Consider the following 22,194-nt stretch of genomic DNA (forward strand, 5'->3'; position numbering starts at 1 on the left):
GAGGCTAATTCAATAAAGACAAGAAGCCTTGCCTGCCTGCTCCGTGGTTCTTTGGGGAGAGAGGGATGGAAGTACATCATTCTAAAATGATTGGACAGCTGGGTTGTTGGAGACACACACTGCTGCTCTGTTCAGTCTAAATGTGGCTTTTGCAGTGTGAAGATGGACATTTTTGCTCTGCCCCTAATAATACCTCATGTACTTCCACACCAGGGGAAGCCTCATTAGGTATCTCAGACAGCCCTCTCTCTTTCTGTTCTCTAGCAGCCTGTCTAGCATGGACTGATTGGGTTTGTGTTTCACAGGGTGGCTGATACTGGGACACACACTGCCACAGGGACACACATAATAAAGCTAGAGGGGCTGTTTGGTCTACCTCAAGACAGATCCTTGAGGTTTCAATTTCACACAGACACACTAATTGTATAGGAAGTTAACCTGGGACTATTTACAACAGCTAAATGCATCTAAATGTGTGAGAGATATGTGTGTGTGTGTGTGTGTGTGTGTCTGCAGGCTGGGGTCAGGGTCTTACAGGGATCACCAGCTGTTCTAGGTCAGACAAATGTGGGACTCCACAAAAGAGCAGGTAACCCTCACACTACGCTGACCCTCACCCCTACCACTCCTCTCCTAACCCCCTTCCCCCTGAGGTTAGGGTCAGTCTCAGGCAGCTGAGAGAAAGAAAGAGAGACCAATTTAAAAAGAGAGAGACAAAAGACAGTCAGCTCCAGAATAGCATTTTATTTTACAACTGAAATGTAGGAGGGACAGAACTCACTTCAGGAAGGGGACATATGGGGGAGGGCTGGAAGGCAAGACAGACATGGTGGGGGAGGTCAGACACCCCCGGACACACACAAGCGGAATCATCTGTGCAGTCAATAAGCACATGCTGTCCTTCGATCATCATCATCGATCATCACGCTAATTAATTGTAATCAACGATAGTAGCATTCCAGGACACTCTGTAATAACTGTCCCAAACTCAATCCCCAAATCAATAGAGTTGGATCACATTCTAGTGAGTGAGCGTTATGGAAACACAGATGCTGAGACAGGGGATAGAGATTTTTTTATATATTTTTTAAATGCAACCTTTATTTAACTAGGCAAGTCAGTTAAGAACAAAATCTTACTTACAATGACGGCCTACCGGGGAACAGTGGGTTAACTGCCTTGTTCAGGGGCAGAACGACAGATTTGAACCTTGTCAGCTCGGGGATACTATCCAGCAACCTTTCGGTTACTGGCCCAACGCTCTAACCACTAGGCTACCTGCCGCCCCAGATACAGTGGTACAATCTCCATGGAAACATTTACAGATGTACACAAGACAGAACCAAAACGTTCTGACACAAACAATTCAGATCTGAGATACATGTAGTAGATAGGGAGTTACAGACACCCACGGAACAGATTTCATAGTAGGTGCAGTAGGGGTGGCATGAGGTAGTACAACACTTTACCTCAATAATCACCCAGTTAGCATCCCCTCATCAGATGAGCACTTGACGAGACCATTGGGGAAATAAGCACTGTGAATGTGTTTGGTTCTTTAGTGGATGGGGATACATTTCATTTCACAGCAATCCACTGCCTGACCATATTCAGCTCTCAAATAAAAACAACACACAATATGTAAAAATATTTCCAAACCTGGTAGGCTAGTCCATTTTACAAGGTCAACTATGTCCACCCTTCTCTCTGACGTCGCCGTCTGCTCATTGGTTGCTGTAGGTTGAGTGACAGGTGTTTTAGCCAACACATCTTTGCAGTTATAGGGCCATTCCTAGTGAGGCGGGGAGTGTGTAGAAATGCAGACTAAGAGAGGCAGACCAGAAATAAAACAGTGGTAATAAAATAGCTTTGCTCTGCTGTCTTTGAAATGTACCTCTCCTTCCCCTTTTACAGCGTGGTGTGTGTGTGCAGTAACATCTGTGTGTGTGTGTGTGTGTGTGTGTGTGTGTGTGTGCAGTAACATCTGTGTGTGTGTGTGTATAGAAACATCTTACATTCAGCCCTCGGTCAGTGATTCAGTACCTGAGCATTCTGCCCTGGGCTGCCGTGCACACGTTCAACAGAGCAACCACACATCAGACTCTGCCTGTCAATACAGGAGTCATATAGGGAGTGATGTGGTCAAAATTATAATAATCATTTAGCTAAAATCAGGCTTTTTGACCCAGACATCAATATGCTAAACTGTTAGAGCAACGTTAACATACCACGGAAAGGTACTGGTCAATAGTTAGAGAAAATGTATTTGATGCTATAACCAAGTCTYTCTGCCTCTAATAGCTACAGGGGATCCTTAGGGTTAAACTGAAGACCTTGTGACGGTGAGGTCAGAGTTTGTCTTGTGGTTCTGGTACCTGAGTAGCACAGGAGAGCGGCCACAGGGGGATTGTGAATAAAGTATGGACGCATGGGTGGAGGAGTGTAACATAAAGTGGTGTAGTGCTCTTCTTAAAACTCACAAACACAGTCAGACATCGCATACACACAATGCTTTCTCACTCACAAGCACGCACTCACCCAATCATGCACACACACACACACACCGATGAAGACATGACAGAGACCCATGGAGTCAAGGAAACGGACAGCCGCAATAAATAACCCAGGAGTGGGGTCAGACATAAATACAGGAGCCTGTCTGTCCATAACTATTCTGTTTAAAGCTCCGTAAAGCAGGAGGGTTTAGACTCTAGTCCTTCTCACATGTCTGTCCATCAGGCAGCGAACGCTTCTCTCCCTCATCCTCTTCTCCGCTGTCTCCAAACGTCTGCTCCTCCATGTTGGCGAAGGTGTATGAACGTGCTGCCACCTGGGCGGCGAGGGCAGAATTAAAGCTGAGTGCTGCCGAGCCGTGTAGTTCCGTCAGCCTGTCCATCACCGTGATGGCGGGGACCCGGGGCTGCAATAGGTCGGGCTCGTTCAGTYCCGCCCCCTCGTCAGGCAGCCCGTCGTATTGGTAGAGCCGCGCCTGGCCCGTCCCGGCTGGGACAGAAGCCCAACCTTCACCCTCCTCCCCCTTTTCCTCCGCCTCACCACAGCAGAACTCTGTAAGTGCTTTTTCCTCTGCCTCTGTGAGGGGGCGCTCGTCCCTGACCCAGTCTTCCTCGTCGTCGTTCAGCCCTTCCGATAGGTGGTTTCCCTCGGCGACACCTGGTTTGGCTACGCCCACAAGGGTCAGAGCGTCCAATGGGTCGGAGGGCATCTGATATTCTATAGAAGTTTCCGTGGAAACGATAGGCATCACGGCCGCTAGGAGACAAAAGAAACATCATTAAATGATCACATGAAATGAGAGAAAGAGACAGAGAACTAAAGGAGCGGCAGAGGCAGAGAGGTGCATTGTGGGTAGGCGGAGCGAGACCTTGGTCGTTGAAGAGCAGCTGTTTCCACTTCCTCCTCTCGCCCTCGGACGCCCGCTGGCCCAGCACGGCTTTGAGCTCCGATAGGACGCGCCGAGACTCCTCCCTCTCCCGCCGCTGGCGCTCTCGTTCCTCGGGAGACAGCATGTCAACCACCGACCCCGCCCACCCGTTCTCATCCTCTGAGTCCGACACGTACGCTTCCAGCTCCTGGCCAATCAGAGGGCAGAAAAGACCCATTACACATAAAGACACACTACTGGCACCTAGTTGAGTGTGTGTGTCTGTGTGTGTGTGTGTGTAGATCCACAGTGAGTGGTGAGGTTCAGTACCTGCTCCTCAGGCACGGGGTCCCTGTCCAGGATGAGGGTGTAGGTTGGGGCAGGGGTGCATGGCACAGGAGGGAGACACTGCTCTGGACCATCAGGAGTTCCTGAAAGAGAAAGGATGGATAGAACCTATTACACACACATACAGGTATGTGTACACACACACACACACACACACTCAAATAGAGTGTGTGTGTACACAACTTGCTCCCTGCTCCCAAAGAGTAGACCTCTAAAATGTGCTGAAACAGTCTGTGGTGAAACTAGGCCATTGTTCCCTCCCTTCCCTGCGCGGTCTGGCTCTTATCCTATATTTGAAGGAGCCACTTCCTCACTGACTCTGAATAGGTTCTAGGCTGGGCGGGGGGGAGGAAGTACTGACTAAAAATAACCCTTCCACTGTAACCATGGAAACCTGGGGAGGGGGGGGGGTCCAGTATTCAGACCCAATATCAGGGCCCGTCAGCTCTCAACTGGTCAGCTGCGTTAACTATCTAAGCCTAATAAAGGTAGTGTGTGTTCTTCACCTGGGCAGGTGTTAGCTCTCCTCAGCATGCGCTCCACTTGGCCCACGGTGTCCTCCCAGCATCCGGCGCTGGCCTGCATGTGGGGCTGGAGGTGGCCGAGACGCTCCTGGAGGTCCTGGTAGCCCTCCACAGTCACCTCCACCGCCTCCTTAGTCACCATCAGCTTCTCCAGGTCATCCTCCAGAATAATCATCCTAGTGGGGGGAAGAGGAGGTGAGATGAGGGGAGGGTTAGGGGAGGAGGGGTTAGGGGAGGGGGAGTGAGGAGAGGATGATGGGGTGAGTGGGGTAAGGAAAGGGGGCTAAAGGCGTCCGCATGCTATCCAGCCGAAACAGTTCGGACGAGTTCGTGCATATATTATGACTACATTTTGTGACGCTTTAGTTGGTTTTGGACTTCAGCACACAACATTTTTTCTCAAGGCAAGCCGAAGTCGGTATTACGCCCCTTCGTCGGAGATTGGTCAACAGTAGGGATTCTTCAATAAAGTTTCTGTTGTCATTCAACGAGAGACAACTTGTTTCCATTGAGAAATACTGCACCAAACACCTTAGTTAGATGTAAAATTGTGTGACTAAGATCTCCTCTGCAAAAWCGTCAAAATTAATGACAGATTTATTGAGTTATCTTACATTAATTCAGGCTATTTTGAGGAAGTATATACTGGCTACGGCATCCAAAATGGACAAACAATACTATTGCCTCTTTTTTCAAGCGAAGGTCCATTAAGGGAGTATGCGAGCACTCTCGTTTGTTTCACGCCAGCCTAACTGAAGCATACTGACGCCTTTAGACTGAGGGGTGAGGAGGGTAAAGAGTAACAGGTGTTAGGGTTAGGAGGGTTAGGTTTGACTCACTCGTTGAGCAGGGCCCTGAGATGCAGCTGCAGGCTGCGTACAGACGTGTGCAGTGTGTTGAGCTCTCTGCATTTCTGTTGAGCGCGCCCCACCCTGTCCGAGCCCTGCGTCCGATGCTGCGTCTCAAAGTACCGGTGGAACTCGTAGCTACGCTGCAGGTCGCCTAGGCAACTGGCCAGGGCACCGTGGAGAGGCTGTGTCACCGTGGCAACAGAGCGGTGTATGGGCGGAGGAGGAGTTTCACCTTTAACCCAGTCTTCCCTGGGCTCCTCCAGTCGTCGTGGTGACAGTAGCAGGGCCAATCGGCGGAAACATTCTGAGCTCTGCCCCACCCACAACTGGAACAGCACCTGGAGGACGGCAAGCCCACAGGGACAAACAGAGTAGCTAACAATGCCCCTCATTTCAACAATGCACTCTGACAATGCCCCTCATTTCACCAATCGACCTGCATCTAAATGATCTCTTCCTTCTATCTTTCTCATCATGCTTCTCTTCTACTCTTTCTTCCACTATCAAATCAAACTTTATTTGCCACATGCGCCGAATACAACAAGTGTAGACTTTACCGTGAAATGCTTACTTACAAGCCCCTAACCAACAGTGCAGTTCAAGAAGAAGAAAATATTGACCAAGTAAGCCAAAATAAAAAGTAATAATAAAAAGTAACACAATAAGAATAACGAGGMTATATACAGGGGGCACCGGTACCACCGTAGTCCCTGTGCCCAAGGAAGCGAAGATAACCTGCCTAAATGATTACCGCCCYGTGGCACTCACGTCGGTAGCCATGAAGTGCTTTGAAAGGCTGGTCATGGCTCACATCAACAGCATCCTCCCGGACACCCTAGACCCACTCCAATTCCGCATACCGCCCCAACAGATCCAAAGAGGTAATCTGTGCATGTAGGTGGGGGCGAAGTGACTATGCATAGGTAACAAACAAACAGCGAGTAGCAGCAGTGTACAAGGGGGGGGGGTCAATGTAAATTGTCCGGTGGCAATTTTTATGAATTGTTCAGCAGTCTAATGGCTTGGGGGTAGAAGCTGTTCAGGAGCCTTTTGGACCTAGACTTGGCGCTCCGGTACCGCTTGTCGTGCGGTAGCAGAGAAAACAGTCTATAACTTGGGTGACTGGAGTCCCTGAAAACTTTATGGKCTTTCCTCTGAAACCGCCTATTATAGTGCGGCAGGTAGCCTAGTGGYTAGAGCGTTGAACTAGTAACCGAAAKGTTGCAAGATCGAATCCCCAAGCTGACAAGGTAAAAATCTGTCGTTCTGCCTCTGAACAAGGCAGTTAACCCACTGAAAATAAAAATAACTGACTTGCCTAGTTAAACAATGGTAAAAAAATATAGGTCCTGGATGGCAGGAAGCTTTGCCACAGTGATGTACTGGGCCATACGCACTACCCTCTGTAGYGGCTTAMGGTCAGATGCCGAGCAGTTGCCATGCCAGGTGGTGATGCAACCAGTCAGGATGCTCTCGATGGTGCAGCTGTAGAACCTTTTGAGGATCTGGGGGCCGTGCCAAATCTTTTCAGTCTCCTGAGGGGGAAAAGGTGTTGTTGTGCCCTCTTCACGACTGTCTTGGTATGTTTGGACCATGATAGTTTGTTGGTGATGTGGACACCAAGGAACTTGAAATTCTCAACCCGCTCCACTACAGCCCCGTTGATGTTAATGGGGGCCTGTTCGGCCCACCTTTTCCTGTAGTCCACGATCAGCTCCTTTGTCTTGCTCACATTGAGGAAGAGGTTGTTGTCCTGGCACCACACTGCCAGTTCTCTGACCTCCTCCAAATAGGCTGTCTCATCATTGTCGGTGATCAGGCCTACCACTGTTGTGTAGTCAGCAAACTTAATGATGGTGTTGGAGTTGTGTTTGGCCACGCAGTCGTGGGTGAACAGGGAATACAGGAAGGGACTAAGTATACACCCCTGAGGGGCCCCAGTGTTAAGGATCAGTGTGGCAGATGTATCGTTGCCTACTCTTACCACCTGGGGGCGGCCCATCAGGAAGTCCAGGATCCAGTTGCAGAGGGAGGTGTTCAGTCCCAGAGTCCTTAGCTTAGTGATGAGCTTTGTGGGCACTATGGTGTTGAACGCTGAGCTGTAGTCGATGAACAGCATTCTCACATAGGTGTTCCTTTTGTCCAGGTGAGAAAGGGCGGTGTGAAGTGCGATTGAGACTGCGTCATCTGTGGATCTGTTGGGGCGGTATGCGAATTGGAGTGGGTCTAGGGTGTCCGGGAGGATGCTGTTGATGTGAGCCATGACCAGCCTTTCAAAGCACTTCATGGCTACCGACGTGAGTGCCACGGGGTGGTAATCATTTAGGCAGGTTACCTTCGCTTCCTTGGGCACAGGGACGAGAGTCAGAGCCGGTGTAGTAGGATTCAATCTTAATCCTGTATTGACGGTTTGCTTGTTTGATGGTTAATCTGATGGCATAGCGGGATTTCTTATAAGTGTCCGGATTAGTCTCCCGCTCCTTGAAAAAGCGGCAGCTCTACCCTTTAGCTCRATGCGGATGTTGCCTGTAATCCATGGCTTCTGGTTGGGATATGTACGTACAGTCACTGTGGGGACGACGTCATCGATGCACTTATTGATGAAGCCAATGGCTGAGGTGGTGTAGTACTCAATGCCATTGGATGAATCCCGGAACATATTCCAGTCTGTGCTAGCAAAACAGTYCTGTAGTCAGTGTTGCCAACTCCTCWGTAAGGAAAGTAGCTATTGGCTGTCCTAAAAGTYGCTAAATGACACCATCACCTAATTTGCATAATTGACCATGTGCATGTAATTGTGATGGATGCTGTAGGAGAGAGGAATAATGCCGTGGGAGAGACAAAAAAAAGAGTAAAAAACACCCTAAATATGTTAAGAACTACAAATGAGCAAGCTGCAAAGAGTGGCACACAGCGAATAAGAACCAGATATTTGAGTCCATACTCCTCCTTCAGCACTTTATGGACCCCATTGTTAATCCCCGTCATAACAGAGGCATTGTCAGTCGCTATTCCGAGGAGTTTCTCTTTTTTAAGACAACACTTCGAGGAAAGCCACAACAGCACGGGCTATAGATTTGGCATCTCCTCCCTCCAACTCAACAAGCCCCAGAAATGTTGATACAATTGTCTGCTTGGTGTCACTAAAGTACCTTATCACAACCCCCAGGTACTTAGAAACACTTACATCCGTGGACTCATTGAGGAGGAGGCTGAAACGCTGGTCACCCACATCTGCGACCAACTTTTTCATTAAGTATGGTGCTAGAACACCATTAATAATTTCTGTGCACTTTGTTTGTCCTGTGCATTTTGAAGTGGGTAGCAGCAGTGGAGTCTGAGAAAGCAGCTCTACATGCTTCTCCAATGTGATCACATGCCAGCATGGAACAGTGTTCAGTGATAGCTAATGCCATGGTGGCCTCAGCCTTTTTTGCAGAGCGAATTTTTTTAACCATAAATGGCAGCTTGTTTTGGGTGGAACTGTTATAAGGCTTTGCCTTTTGAGTATGTTTTTGAGTTGTCATGTGTTTTTTTACATCACTAAGTTTGGCGTAGAAATCAGCCTTACAATACAGGCAGTATGCCCATGTATCATCTCCAATAAACGGCTTCAACCAGCCTTTGAATTCAGGGTTTGATTCCCACTCCTTTCTGTATTTTTGAGTGTACAGTTTAGAYTGAGACATGATGAGCTAGCCAGCTAGATGTTTAGCTTATGTCACAGAGAGGCACACACACAGTGGACAAGGTGAGTAAGTGACTGGCGCTGTGTGAGTCAAATGCAGTGATTTATTTTTGTGCAGTGATTTATTTTAGACAAAGAACATTTTACATTTACATCCTGCCCTGAATGTAAGCCAGGGCGGGATCAGCCAGCGGCGGCTTCCTGCATGCGCGATTCATTTGCAGTCTGGACGCGGAGGGGTGAACATCTCCTGCTCTGACTGCAGCTGGGAGGGACTGCTGCGCGAGGACTGGGCCGCCTGTGAGTGCTTTGGGACGGGGGTGGGGCCCACGGCAGCACCAGCTGCTCGTTGAGAAGAGTAAGAGCGATATGTGCTTTCACGTCAGTCTCCAAAAGTCTCCAATAACACCAGAAAAGGTCACTAGTCGATTTTTTGAAAATGTGTCGCTAGAGGGGTCTGAATACTCGCTAAATAAGCGACAGAGTCGCTAAGTTGGCAACACTGCCTGTAGTGTAGCATCCGCGTCATCTGACCAGTTCCGTATTGAGCGAGTCACTGGTACTTCCTGCTTTAGTTTTTGCTTGTAAACAGGAATCAGGAGGATAGAATTGTGGTCTGATTTGCCAAATGGAGGGCGGGGGAGAGCTTTGTATTTATCTCTGTGTGTGGAGTAAAGGTGGTCTAGGATTCCCCCCCCCCCTGGTTGCACATGTGACATGCTGGTAAAAATTTGGTAAAACTGATTTAAGTTCACCTGCATTAAAGTCCCCGGTCACTAGGAGTGCCGCTTCTGGGTGAGCATTTTCTTCTTTGGGTACGTGGGTACTAGTTAAGGAGCCCATGGCCTTATAGAGTTGGTTGATAGCGGTCTACGGCTACGAATAATACAGATGAGAACTCTCTTAGTAGATAGTGTGGTCGACAACTGATCATAAGGTACTCTACCTCAGGCGAGCAATGCCTCGATACTTCTTTAATATTAGACATTGCGCACCAGCTGTTATTGACAAAAAGACACACACCCCCACCCCTCGTCTTACCATGGGGTAGCGTCTCTTTTCTGCCGGTGCATGGAAAATCACGCCAGCTCTATATTGTCTGTTTCTTCGTTCAGCCTTGTCTCCGTGAAACATAGGATGTTACAGTTTTTAATGTCCCGTTGGTAGGATAATCTTAATAATATGTCATCAATTTTATTTTTTAACGATTGCACGTTAGCAAGGAGAATGGAAGGCATTGGGAGTTTACTCACTCGCCTCCGGGTTCTCAGATGGATCCCCGATCTGCGTCCCCTTTTCCGGCGTCTTTTCTTCACGCAAAAGGCGTGGATCTGTGCCTGTTCCAGTGAAAGCAGGAAATCCTTCTCGTCGGACTCGCTATCTATATAAAAGTAAGTTCTCTATCCCAAATCTAACCCAATCTCATCTTCCTTCCTTCCTAACGTCCCTCTCTCTCTCTCTCTCGTGGTTCAGGTAGGTGGATCTTACCTTGAGGGCAGGGAGGCTGTAGTCATCGGTGAGCTCCTGTGCCTCCTCGTCAGTTAGGTGCTCTGTCCCCAGGCCCATCCCCAGCTCCTTCAGAGGCACCGCAGACACGTAGTTGGTCACATTGTCGATCTCAGAGTTCAGGGGGTACGTGGGTACTAGTTAAGGAGCCCATCAGCTCACAGATTGACACTCATATACTAAATTACCTGCCAAATTGGTCAAACAGAATATATCCTCTAACACACATTCACTCAAGTATAACACCAAAGGGTTACTGGTAGAAATCAATATTTAGTGCTTGCATTGTTTAATTCCTGCATAAGTTGAGTCTGGCAATATCCCCTCTCTATTTGAAAATTAACACCTTTTCCTCTCTGAGTGTGTGTGCGTGGAGGATATGCTTTGAGCATGTGGCAGGTGGCTCGGCGGGAGGCTCTGAAGGCCGAGYGGAGCACACGATACACCGCCTTCCGCAGGCCAATCAACTGCTGCCCCCGTGGCCCCGCCCCCAGCCCCGCCCTACTAAAGGAGCTGGCCGCACTCACCCTGTCGAGCAGACTTGACAAGTGAAATGTGATACAACTGTGCAGACGTCCCAGAAAGGCAGGGAAGCACACGCAACACGACATGCTAACAACATGCTAATAACACATTTATGACTGAGACACAACAGTACAGGCTAACAACATACGACACGGTTATGACAAAATGCTATCACAAAACAAACAAAGATGAATACAGTTACAATGCTGTCCTACCGACAATACTACAGAAACTGAACAGTGAAACAGAGAATAGGGTGGGGAGGAACGGGCTGTGGGACAGGCAAGGAAAGGTAAAAAGTGGGCCTTTCAGGTAATGATAAACTAAGATAATAATAGGTACTAGCCTAAGTGCTAACCTTATAGTTGGGTAGATGAAAGTGCTAGTGGGTGAAAGTGGACAGTAACGTTAGGGACAGAGTATGTGACTCACAGCAGAGTTAGCATGCACACTTACAACATGAGTAGGAAGGTGAGGATGCACACTACCACTATGGATGAAGTAGATAGATAGTAGATCAAATGGTCCACTTACAGGGTGAACCCTCGAGAGATGACCTCTGTCTCCTGTAGTAGTCTCAGGGACTTGCGGGCCAGGCTGGTCAGAGCCTTACTGTTCAGCACCATGGTCTGCAGCTCGGAGGCCTGGGCGTGTGCTGTCCTCTGCATCCTCCCCTGTCTCCACAGCCCCGCCCCTCGCAGCCCCACCCAGCCCATGACTGCAGCACACCACGGGATCACAGCCAGAGACCAGGCCCCGTCAGAGAGAGAGGACAGGCCTAGTAACACTGCAGCCAGGCCCACCAGCACTGCTACGTCCCTGAGAGAGAGAGGAGAAAAAGAGAGAAAGAGAGAGAAAGAAAGAGAAAGAAAGAGAGAAAGAAAGAAAACCAAAACAGAAAGAGATGGAATGTTAGTGTCTGCTGTGTGAACATGTAGATATTTATGTGTGTGTGTGTGACTATGTTAGGATCTGTGTTTGGGGCGTACCATTGCGAGGGTGAGGCGAGGAGGCGCGGGCAGGGCAGGGAGTTGTCTCGTCTGGGTGAGCCGGAGGGCGAGGCGCCCAGGGTGAGCAGGCTGGGGTCTAACAGCTCAATCAGCTCCACATCCTCCTGGAGCAACACATCCTGGTCCAGGATACACCGCACCGTGTACTGGCCAAACACACAGTCCTATAGGGAAGGAGAGAGAGAATGAAAGAGGGATGGAGGGAGAGGAAGAGAGAAGAGGACACAGAGAGAAAGAATATAAGAACATGTGTCTTTGGAATGAAGTCACTTAAAGTTCTATGGTTAGTCCCATGGTGACCCTTACCAGCTGCTGCTCCAGCCTATGGGCAGAGGCAGCCTGGTGGAAYGGGCTCCGCCTCCACAAGGCATCAGCCAATCTCCATAGACGTCGTCCCTGCCAATAACAGAGGATGGGTCAGGTGGGGAAGAGACTGGAGCTAATAAGGAGAACAAAGTAATCAACCGGGCATAATTCTGCAAATGAATAAGTCACACATCCTTCATACTAACAGCAGACAACACAGCCTACTACATCTGTGAGAGCAAACTGGGGAATGAGCTCTGGCCATCAACCACAAATAATGCTCATAACAGACACACACAGAGGCCACATTCCTAAGAAACATTTCTTCATTCCAGGGCATATCCCAGGAAACAGGCTCTTTAAGACACCAACAATGGGTGATTGATTGTGTGTGTGTGTGTGTACTCCCCCCCCCAACACACTCCTACACACACAAACACCCTCCATTCCCCCCTAGTTGATAGTCTGCCAGGCTCCAATAGGAGATTCACTGTAAACAAACAAAGTAAACAGAATTATATTCTAATCACTAGCAAACGAACAGAGTAATTATAAGCATTCCAACTAAATTGTACAATTTGATATGCTGCTATTAACTAAACAATTCTCCCAAATATCTATATTAGAAATCCTGATCCCCTTCATTTAGCCATAATAGTGTGAAGAGTGAATGAATTAAAATGCCTACAGCGAGTCACACAATCTAGTGATGAGAATAGCTTATTTTCCTCCCAGTATTTTCTATCCCTTGGGGAAAGTAGCAGTACTATCCCATACAGTCATTGGTACTATCAGTATCAGACAACATCACCACTAAGGAGGCATATTTCAGGCCCAAATGGCAGCCTATTCCCTATATATAGTGCTCTATTTTTGACCCAGGCCTGTAGGGATTCAGTGTTCCAGCCAGGCTACAGTTGTTCATGAAGAAGTTTCCACTCTGTACAGGTCTAGGATCAGCTCACCCTCTCCCAATYCTAACATTAACCATTAGTGTGGAAAATGCTAAACTGAATCAAGATCAGCGTCTACGGGCAACTTCACCCTTACTATTGATCCAGACTGGCTTGGGTGTGTTTTCTACCCTGAATGACTGTTATTGGGAGATTGGGACACAGTGTGTTATTGGCCAGTAGGCTGCAGGGCTATTGATTATGGGTCTGAGTCTGAGCTGCAGGACTGGGTGTTCACGCTACACTGAACAACCAACAACAGCAGGAACAGAACATGGTTACGAAACCACCCCCCAGGGAAAGGGTAGTGTGTGTTAGTCGTGAAAGGGGAGGCCCATGTAGGCGTTTTCATTCTCTACTACTCACTCATCTCAATCTCATATTCCCCATCCAAACATTAAGGCAGGAGACAGAGACGGGCCACACAGAAAAACACACAGACAGCGGAATGCAAACACAGTGACACAAACAACCAACACATCACTAGTAAGTACAGTTCATTTCCTGGTCCTACTCTTTAGTATGCCACTGGCGTCACCCAGGGGAACATTCCCGAGTCTTTGTSCTCCCCGTCTGCCGTGTGAGAGAATGGAAAAAAGACTCTGCAAAGACGTGTGTGTGTGTAGAGAGTGTAGGGAGAGTGAAAGAGGGAGAGGAAGAGAGTGTGACATTTATGTATGTGTTCTAAATCTTATATCCATATTGCCATAAAACAATCCTCAACGCTTGATCTTCTCTCCATCTCACTCTCTTATGACTCCAGGATTTGAAAGAGGAGACTAGGCAGGCTGGCGGTGAAGTTTTTATTGCCAATAAACTTCAACTGACCTTGTCTTGCCTTCGCTCTCTTCAGTTAGCTGTCTCGTCGTGACTTATCTGACATGACACATGCAAAAAGGCAACATATATATACATTCCCATTGGTAGAATCAGCAGGAAATTGTGGCATAAAGAACCTTTTATTCAGATGGCACACTGACAGATTCCCATATTCCTCCCCCTCTCTCCTTACTAACCTCATTTGATGTCATACAATGCTCTGGTCTAGTGTGACATTTAGTTCTGTAAAATAACATCAATGTGCCCCACGTGCCATCAAACATTTTGGAAATCCTATTTCATTCACAAATGTGGAGGATTTTCAGGCCCAGTGTGTGCTAAACAGGCCCAGTGTGTGCTAAACAGGAGCAGATAACCAGTGTTGGCCTCTGACTGTCTGGAAATCAAATATACACCAGGCAATCGTCCATGTTAGCGCGCGCGCACGCACACACACACACACACACACAATCTCTATCTGGGCTACAGGATGTTGGACAAGGAATAACCATATCTTTGCCATTAACCCATAGAAATCCCCATCCAGTTGACTACTTGACTAGTTGAAAATGGTGGATGATGGCAATAACAATGTCAACGTCCATGTTTAAACGGGTTATATCCATGATGAGTCCTCTATGAGAATAATTCCCAAACGCTCCTCCGAATAACAGGCTCTCAGAGAGGAAGCATGACACGGACGGACGGAGTGTTCCCAGAGGAGGCTAATGTGACATCATTTCCTGTCCCACACAGGGAAAAAAATACAGAAACAGGAAAAGGAATGCACTCAGTCATGTGACCACGCGCTGGCCAGAACCTCCCCCTACATAGAAACAGGGGTGTGTTCAAGATGTTTCAAACATTGCTTGAGGGCTCTAAAGTGTTATTTAAATGACTGCATGCTGTACAGTAGCTGGGTATTATTAGCAAAGCGCTATGATTGTGCATATGTATAATACAGTACATATCACACAAGCCACTCACACCACAGAGGCATACACATGTTCACACAAGTAAAAACAAGGTCGGACAAATACATGTACACACTAACACACAACAGCATGACCGTAGAAGACTTTAATGCACTCCAGATATCAGTAATCTAATTCAGCCCCAGTGAATCAGCGAGCGAGAGAGAGAGAGGGAGCGCGAGAGAGAGGGAGCGCTAGAAAGAGGGAGCACGAGAGAGAGAGAGCGCGAGAGAGAGGACAGAAAGACTTTTCCTTTTACAGAGTTTCCTAAACAGGACTAGGAATTCCCCTCAGCACTAATAGAGAAATGTGACCAAATAGACAGAGCCTATCCCTGGAATAGGGGACAGTAGTGTGTGTGCGTGTGTGTAGAACAGACAAATACCTTGCTCTGAATCTGTTGCTCTCTTTCCTCCATGATCCCTGTCTTGTCTGTCTGCCAGCCGTGTATGAGTGTGAAGGAGTGAGTGAGTGTGTGTGATATGTTTCATTGTTTGGAATCAATAGCAGATGTAATTACTTTCTGTCTGCCTGCATGAATGTACAGGGAGTTGGTCAAGCACACATACAACACCCCAAGGCTATGCGATCATAGTGGGGGTTCCTTATGGTAGCAGTGATGGGTGTGTTTGTGTGTGTGTGGGGGGGGGGTCACTCACTGTGGGTTTGGACAGGCTGTCCTGGAGAGAGGTCGTCCCCCCCTCTCCTCCTCCACACTCGTCCTCCTGAGACACTGTGGGACACGCCTCAAAGTCTGTGTGTCCTAGATCCTGCAGGTAGTGGAAGAGCGGAGAGTTCTGGAAAGAGAGAGAGGGGAGAGTGTGTAGAGAGAGAGAGATAAAGAGAGAGAGAGGGGGAAGAGAAAAAAAGAGGGTAGAAGGAGGATGGTGGAGGAGAGAGAGATTTAGACAAATATCAGCTTTTGTTCCTGCTCTTCCCAATTCTCTGTTACAGATTTCCCAATATACAGGCAGCTATTCTTAGAAGTGTCACAACCCAGCCAGCACTGCAAGTGGCAGGAAGACGATCCCTGGTCTGCTGTAGCGTTACGTTCCAATTACCGTCTGGAATCATACGCTCATTCTCCACCCTCTCTCCCATTCGCCTTGCAATCCATGCAGATTTCAGTCACGCTCTTTCACACTTGACTTCCATACATAAACACAGAGACCTTGATGCTGCGGGCACAACAGCCACTCAGATGACAAACTAGAAAAGGAAATAATCTATTCTCTCTGCTCAAGTCTTGGTCACCATGGGCAACTAATTGTATTACTGTGTGCAGCTGCTTGCTTTTTATGGATTAGCTATGGTTTTTGGAAACATGGGACGAGTTAGCTAAGGGCTAAACTTCCGCTGAGCAAAGATATGCTAATGTTAAAAGCCTAGAAGAGAACAGAACACCCCATGTATGTGTACAACCCATCCCTAAACCTCCCCCTGGCCCTAAGCATCTTGCCTCTTTCAATACCCGTTTCTTACACCTAATCTGCTCCAAAGTCCATTATTTCAATCCAGCGATGGAATTAAACAAACACAATAATCTAAAATCCTTGCATAAAAGAGCGTTCATCACGATCAAGTGTTAAAGCTCAGCTTAAAGTGGGACTGACTGGAAGTGTGTGCGTGTGTCTGTTGCCAGCAGGGATGAGCAAATCACTGTCCTGCATGACAGCATCCCAGGTCAGACTCCCACCTCAATCTCCCTACAATAGAGAGATGTGCAGCAGCAAAGTGGGCCTTTTGATCTCTACCTCTCCTCTGTTTGCCCCTAGAACAACGTACTGGCACTCGGCACTGGCATAACAACAATTTGCCCACAATTAAGAAAAAATAACCAATTTTATGCTCCAATTTTACCAAGGAGACACCTGACCCAATTTCCAACCAGCTGCGGACGCTCCTCATCCGTAGGATGAGAGAAAACGAAACATCTCCGTGCTTCTACATCTGGATAGAAAGCCATTTGCCTACCTTGATAGATCCACCTATAATACACACCCCGATCCAAGCATGACATGATGGGCTAAAGTTACTCACTTGCATGATCGGACGGTATCGGCGGCGCACATGTTGACACATCAGGCTGTCAGATGTTTCGAACAGCTAACGTTATTCCCTTCCTATGTCGCATAAAGCACCGATCAGACACACACTCTCCACGCCAGCTATGATGATGAAACAGCACACTGCCCCATGATAACAAAAGCTTCTTAGCAGTCAGGCAGGATTGGCTAGGCTACACGGCCAATTTAGCTCGGATTTATGTCTCTACGCATAACAGGGGTGTGTAAACGCCAATGGGTAAACGTTTCTCATGGCCATGCTAATAAGCTAGCTAACGTTAGCGAGCAAGCTACTCTGACAGTCTGGTAAACCACGCCAATTTCATCACGCAGAATGAATCAGAAAACCTATACAAACTCGGGCTTGACACACTGCACTACGCGTTAACGGAACATATGTGCCTGAATAAAAACACAAACCTCAAATACCACATCTTCATCAAACTCCTCAGTCATTGCTCTCTGCCATCGATATCCAACCGTTACGCATTCTGGGATTGTAGTCGTTTATAAACGACAAGAAGTGAACATTTGAAGCAGTTGCTAGCCCCTGTTAGCCGCACAAAACAAACTCCTCGGCAAAACAACACTTCCCACAATCCAAATCGCCCAACGCTTCCTCGTGAACCTGGGTGTTCGAGCAGTAGCGACAGGATTCCTCCAGTGGTCACGCGGGGAAATGCAACGTCCTCAGCCGGGAGCAAGGGAAGGAAACAGCGCCTTGGACGAAACTCCAGAAAACTGGAAAAAGGGGGACTAGAGGAAACAGTTTATTCACGTTTCAGTCGGTGATATAAGCTACATTTTGTTTATTTTTATGTTGTTTACCTGGTGTTCTTTGAGACTGACTGACAATGGGGCATGAAAAAGAAAATTCACGAAATTCCGTGCCGTTCCATTGAAAGCAAGTTTACTCATGGAGTAAAGAAAGGAGCAAGTCGGGAGTCATGAGCACAGGTTTGTTTCCTGGATGGCTAAGTAGTTGCATTTAGTCGACAAAGCAGTTTATTTGAGTGCGTTTGCAGTTAAGAGTTTTACCAAGCAAATCCAGAAAAGCAAAAACATTTAAGTTATGTTACTTTTGCAGCAACATAGCTCAGCTTTTCCAGGTTATTACATTGTAATTACTGTTTTTCATAATGATAACGTTACCTCCGAAGGCGTAGTGGCAAAGATGAGCAGTTTTCACCCGCTCATGATTTAGGATCCCCAGGTTATTACATTGTAATGACTGTTTTTCATAATGATAACGTTACCTCTCCGAAGGCGTAGTAGTGGCAAAGATGAGCAGTTTCCACCCGCTCATGATTTAGGGAGAACAGTCATTCTGGTTAGAATACTCCAACAAGAGTACATGCAACACAATTGATGTATCAGCCAAATGCGAAGAGAGAAAGAGAGCGTGTATGAGAGGGCAGATACATTCAGCTCCTTTGTGTAACATCTGTCCTCCTGTTTTGATGCAGTCAGATGCGCAATTGATTTTTTTCAAACTTTCAAACGTGGTTATATAACTTAAAGCAGCGATTGTCAACCACTAAACCGATGACTTTTCAATACGTTGAGGCAAAGGGGATTTGGCACTGAAGTTTACAGATTTTTCCATGAGTATCTAGAGGGTCATTCAGGCTTCATGCACATCCGCTCCGTGACACCGCTTCTCGTGGTGTAGCACTCGCCCGGCCAGTCAGTAGCCCTGATCCAGCCCAGTCGAGCAGAAAACGAGGCCATATCCTTTTGGCCATCTCATTATGGATAGCATATAGGACGCACATATTTCACAACACACACAGCCAACTTCAGAATCAGTCAGTGCAATGAAATCGTTCAGGTCATACTCAGCAAAAGATTCGAAAACATTTTGAACCAGAGTGAACAGACTAGGACAAGGACGCATGCAGCGAGGTGACACGGGATTCTACTTGGGTTGGTGCCATTGAAGCTGAGAACACATTTTCTCCACCGAAAATAAACAAGCCAGAAAACTCCAGTCACCGCAATGGTTCTCCCACAATTCACAGAACCTAAGGTCTGAAAAAACGGAAATGTTAATAGCGAAATACCAAGCTAGAAGACTGTTGGGTGATTCCTCAACAAACTAGAACAAAATAAAATGAATACCACGATTTGGGCGATTTTCACGAAATGTAATCCATACAATTGTTGACATATATTCGACATTTGTATCTTAAAGCATAATTGAGAAAAAATGAATTGAAGTTGGAATATTTGTGACTTTTTGACCTAAACCAACATTTTTTTTTCCCCCTTATCCTTTAAGACTCCATAATGTTTCATCTGTAGGTGCAATTTAGCAAAAGTTGGTGTCATATGAAGCTTTGCGGCTTGCTCTGTAATATTAGTAGTCTTTTGATTTCAATAACACATTTCTTACATACAGTACCAATCAAAAGTTTGAACACACCTACTCATTCCAGGGTTTTCTTTATTTTTACTATTTTCTACATTGTAGAATAATAGTGAAGACATCAAAACTATGAAATAACACATATGGAATCATGTAGTAATCAAAAATGTGTTAAACAMATTTTTCAAAGTAGCCACCCTTTGCCTTGGTGACAGCTTTGCTGTCACGAATATTACCGAAGGTGACTCCCCTTCCCGTTCGGGTGGCACTCGGCGGTCGTCGTCGCCGGTCTACTAGCTGCCACCGATCCMTTTTTCCTTTTCGTTTATGTCTGTCTAATTGTTTTCACCTGTTTCTTGTTGGGGTTTTGGGAGGGGTACTATTTAGGTTAGTTTCGCCCGCTAGTGTTTGTGCGGGCTTATTTTTGTGTGTTCATGTTTTACGTCGTGAGTGGATTATTGGATTGTGGGATTTTCGCTGTCCAGCTTAATTTAAACAGTGGTCTGTGGGTTGTTTTGCGCCTGTGTTTTGGCGTCACCCTTTTGTACCTGTTCCTGTTTTATGCTGTGGACATTAAAGCGTTTTGTCCCCGTAATACTTTTGCTCTCTCTGCGCCTGACTCTACACCCATCATTCACCTGACGTTACATTTGCACACGCTTGGCATTCTCTCAACCAGCTTCATGAGGTAGTCACCTGGAATGCATTTAAATTAACAGGTGTGCCTTGTTAAAAGTTAATTTGTGGAATTTCTTTCCTTAATGCATTTGAGCCAATCAGTTGTGTTGTGACAAGGTAGGGGTGGTATACAGAAGATATCCCTATTTGGTAAAAGACCAAGTCCATATTATGGCAAGAACAGCTCAAGTAAGCAAAGAGAAACGACAGTCCATCGTTACTTTAACACATGAAGGTCAATCCGGAAAATTTCAAAAACGTTGAAAGTTTCTTCAAGTGCAGTCGCAAAAACCATCAAGCGATATGATGAAACTGGCTCTCATGAGGACCGCCACAGGAAAGAAAGACCCAGAGTTACCTCTGCTGCAGAGGATAAGTTCATTAGAGTTAACTGCACCTCAGATCGCAGCCCAAATAAATGCTTCACAGAGTACAAGTAAGACACATCTCAAGATCAACTGTTCAGAGGAGACTGTGTGAATCAGGCCTTCATGGTCGAATTTCTGCAAAGAAACCACTACGAAAGGACACCAATAATAAGAAGAGACTTTCTTGGGCCAAGAAACACGAGCAATGAACATTAGACCAGTGGAAATATGTCCTTTGGTCTGATGAGTCCAAATGTTAAATCCAACCGCTGTGTCTTTGTGAGACGCAGAGTAGGTGAACGTTTTGATCTCCTTATGTGTGGTTCCCACCGTGAAGCATGGAGGAGGTGTGATGGTGTTGGGGTGCTTTGCTGGTGACACTGTCAGTGATTTATTTAGAATTCAAGGCACACTTAACCAGCATGGCTACCACAGCATTCTGCAGCAATATGCCATACCATCTGGTTTGGGCTTAATGGGACTATCATTTGTTTTTCAACAGGACAATGCCCCAAAATCCACCTCCAGGCTGTGTAAAGGCTATTTGACCAAGGAGAGTGATGGAGTACAAAATACAAAAACAATAAACRTGAAACGAACGAAACCGAAACAGTACCGTGTGGCAACAAACACTCATACAGAAAMACCCACCAAAACCGGACCAAGCAGCGTGGTAAAGGACAGCAGCAGAACTCAGGACTCCTGGACATGGGAGAAGATTTTAAACGGAGAAGGACCCTGGGCACAGGCTGGGGAATATCGCCGCCCCAAAGCAGAGCTGGAGGCGGCGGCGATATGAGGAGGCAGCACGGCAGCTCGACAGGTACGAGAGGCAGCCCACAAWWTTTTTTGGGGGGGAGGGCACACGGGGAGTRTGGCTAAGCCAGGTAGCAGACCTGAGCTCACTCCTCGTGCTTATTATAAGCAGCGCGTTACTGGTCAGGCACCGTGTTATGCGGTTAAGCGCATGGTGTYGCCAGTACGTGCCCATAGCCCGGTGCGCTATAGGGCAGCCCCCCGAAAGTGTCATGCGAGTGTGGGCATCCAGCCAGGGCGTAAGGTGCCTGCTCAGCGTGTCTGGTCTCCGGTACGCCGTTTCGGTCCAGGGTATCCTGCGCCGGCTCTGCGTGCTGTGTCTCCGGGGCGCTGGGAGGGTGCAGTGTGTCCTATGCCTGCGCTTCGCTCGTGCCGGGCAAATGTGGGAGTGAAGCCTAAGGGAGAGGTGCGCGTAGTAGGCACTAGATCTCCAGTGCTTACCCACAGCCCGGTTCAACCTGTGCCTGCACTCTGGAGGGTCCGGGCTAGAGTAGTTATCCAGCCTGGGGGAGTGGTGCCAAGGCTGCGCACCAAAGCTCCAGTGCTCCCCCACAGCCCGGTCCTTCAGGTGCCTCCTCCTAACACCAAGCCTCCTGTAGGTCTCCCCAGCCTGGTGGGTCCTGTGGCAGCCCCACGCACCAGGCTGTCTCTCCGTCTCCTCCCTACAGGTGCGCCCGTCTGTCCAGCGCCGCCTGAGCTGCCCATCTGTCCAGCGCGCTCGTAAGGGCACGGGGCGGTTATTAAGGAGGCGGACAAAAACTGTGGTGAAGTGGGGTCCACGTCCGCGCCAGAGCACCACCGCGGACAGACGCCCACACAGACCCTCCCCTATAGGTTCAGGTTTTGCGGCCGGAGTCCGCACCTTTGGGGGGTACTGTCACGTTCTGACCTTTATTTCCTTTGTTTTGTCTTTATTTTGTTACGTGTGTTTGTAGGCTGAGGTATATTTTCTTTCTTACACTTGACACCCTGTGGTTTTTGGGTTGTCACGTTGTTATGTTCCGCCGCCTAT

General features: G+C 47.6%; 2 protein-coding genes across 6 annotated transcripts in view; one reads left to right on the top strand and one right to left on the bottom strand.

Moving 5' to 3' along the window:
• Positions 1–729: 729 nt before the first annotated feature.
• On the bottom strand, positions 730–17,506 carry vezt (vezatin, adherens junctions transmembrane protein). Of its 5 annotated transcripts, XR_011476091.1 has the most exons (14): positions 17,373–17,502; positions 16,927–17,009; positions 15,546–15,683; positions 12,141–12,230; positions 11,814–11,998; positions 11,359–11,643; positions 10,681–10,839; positions 10,282–10,429; positions 5,094–5,443; positions 4,237–4,430; positions 3,713–3,813; positions 3,383–3,590; positions 1,635–3,270; positions 730–1,596 (listed from the first exon to the last, which is right to left on the bottom strand). XR_011476091.1 is itself a non-coding variant. In XM_024139539.2 (13 exons), the coding sequence occupies exons 2-13, from the start codon at positions 16,966–16,968 to the stop codon at positions 2,711–2,713; spliced, it is 2,448 nt and encodes an 815-aa protein (XP_023995307.1). In that variant the 5' UTR covers positions 16,969–17,009; positions 17,373–17,502; the 3' UTR covers positions 730–2,710. The 5 variants fall into 5 exon arrangements, 4 of the variants coding, with proteins under 4 accessions (XP_023995307.1, XP_023995305.1, XP_023995308.1 ...); XM_024139539.2 differs by having other exon boundaries at positions 730–3,270; positions 10,681–10,827; XM_024139537.2 differs by having other exon boundaries at positions 730–3,270.
• A 122-nt stretch (positions 17,507–17,628) lies between these two features.
• Positions 17,629–22,194, top strand: part of LOC112072119 (FYVE, RhoGEF and PH domain-containing protein 6-like) — a 16,513-nt gene continuing 11,947 nt past the window's right edge. Inside the window, exon 1 of the mRNA XM_024139542.2 lies at positions 17,629–17,909. Within this exon, the coding sequence (XP_023995310.1) occupies positions 17,900–17,909 (10 nt within the window). The 5' untranslated portion in view covers positions 17,629–17,899. The remainder of the gene's footprint in view (positions 17,910–22,194) is intronic.

This window comes from Salvelinus sp. IW2-2015, unplaced genomic scaffold, assembly GCF_002910315.2.
Source record: "Salvelinus sp. IW2-2015 unplaced genomic scaffold, ASM291031v2 Un_scaffold1827, whole genome shotgun sequence".
Lineage (NCBI taxonomy): Eukaryota > Metazoa > Chordata > Actinopteri > Salmoniformes > Salmonidae > Salvelinus > Salvelinus sp. IW2-2015.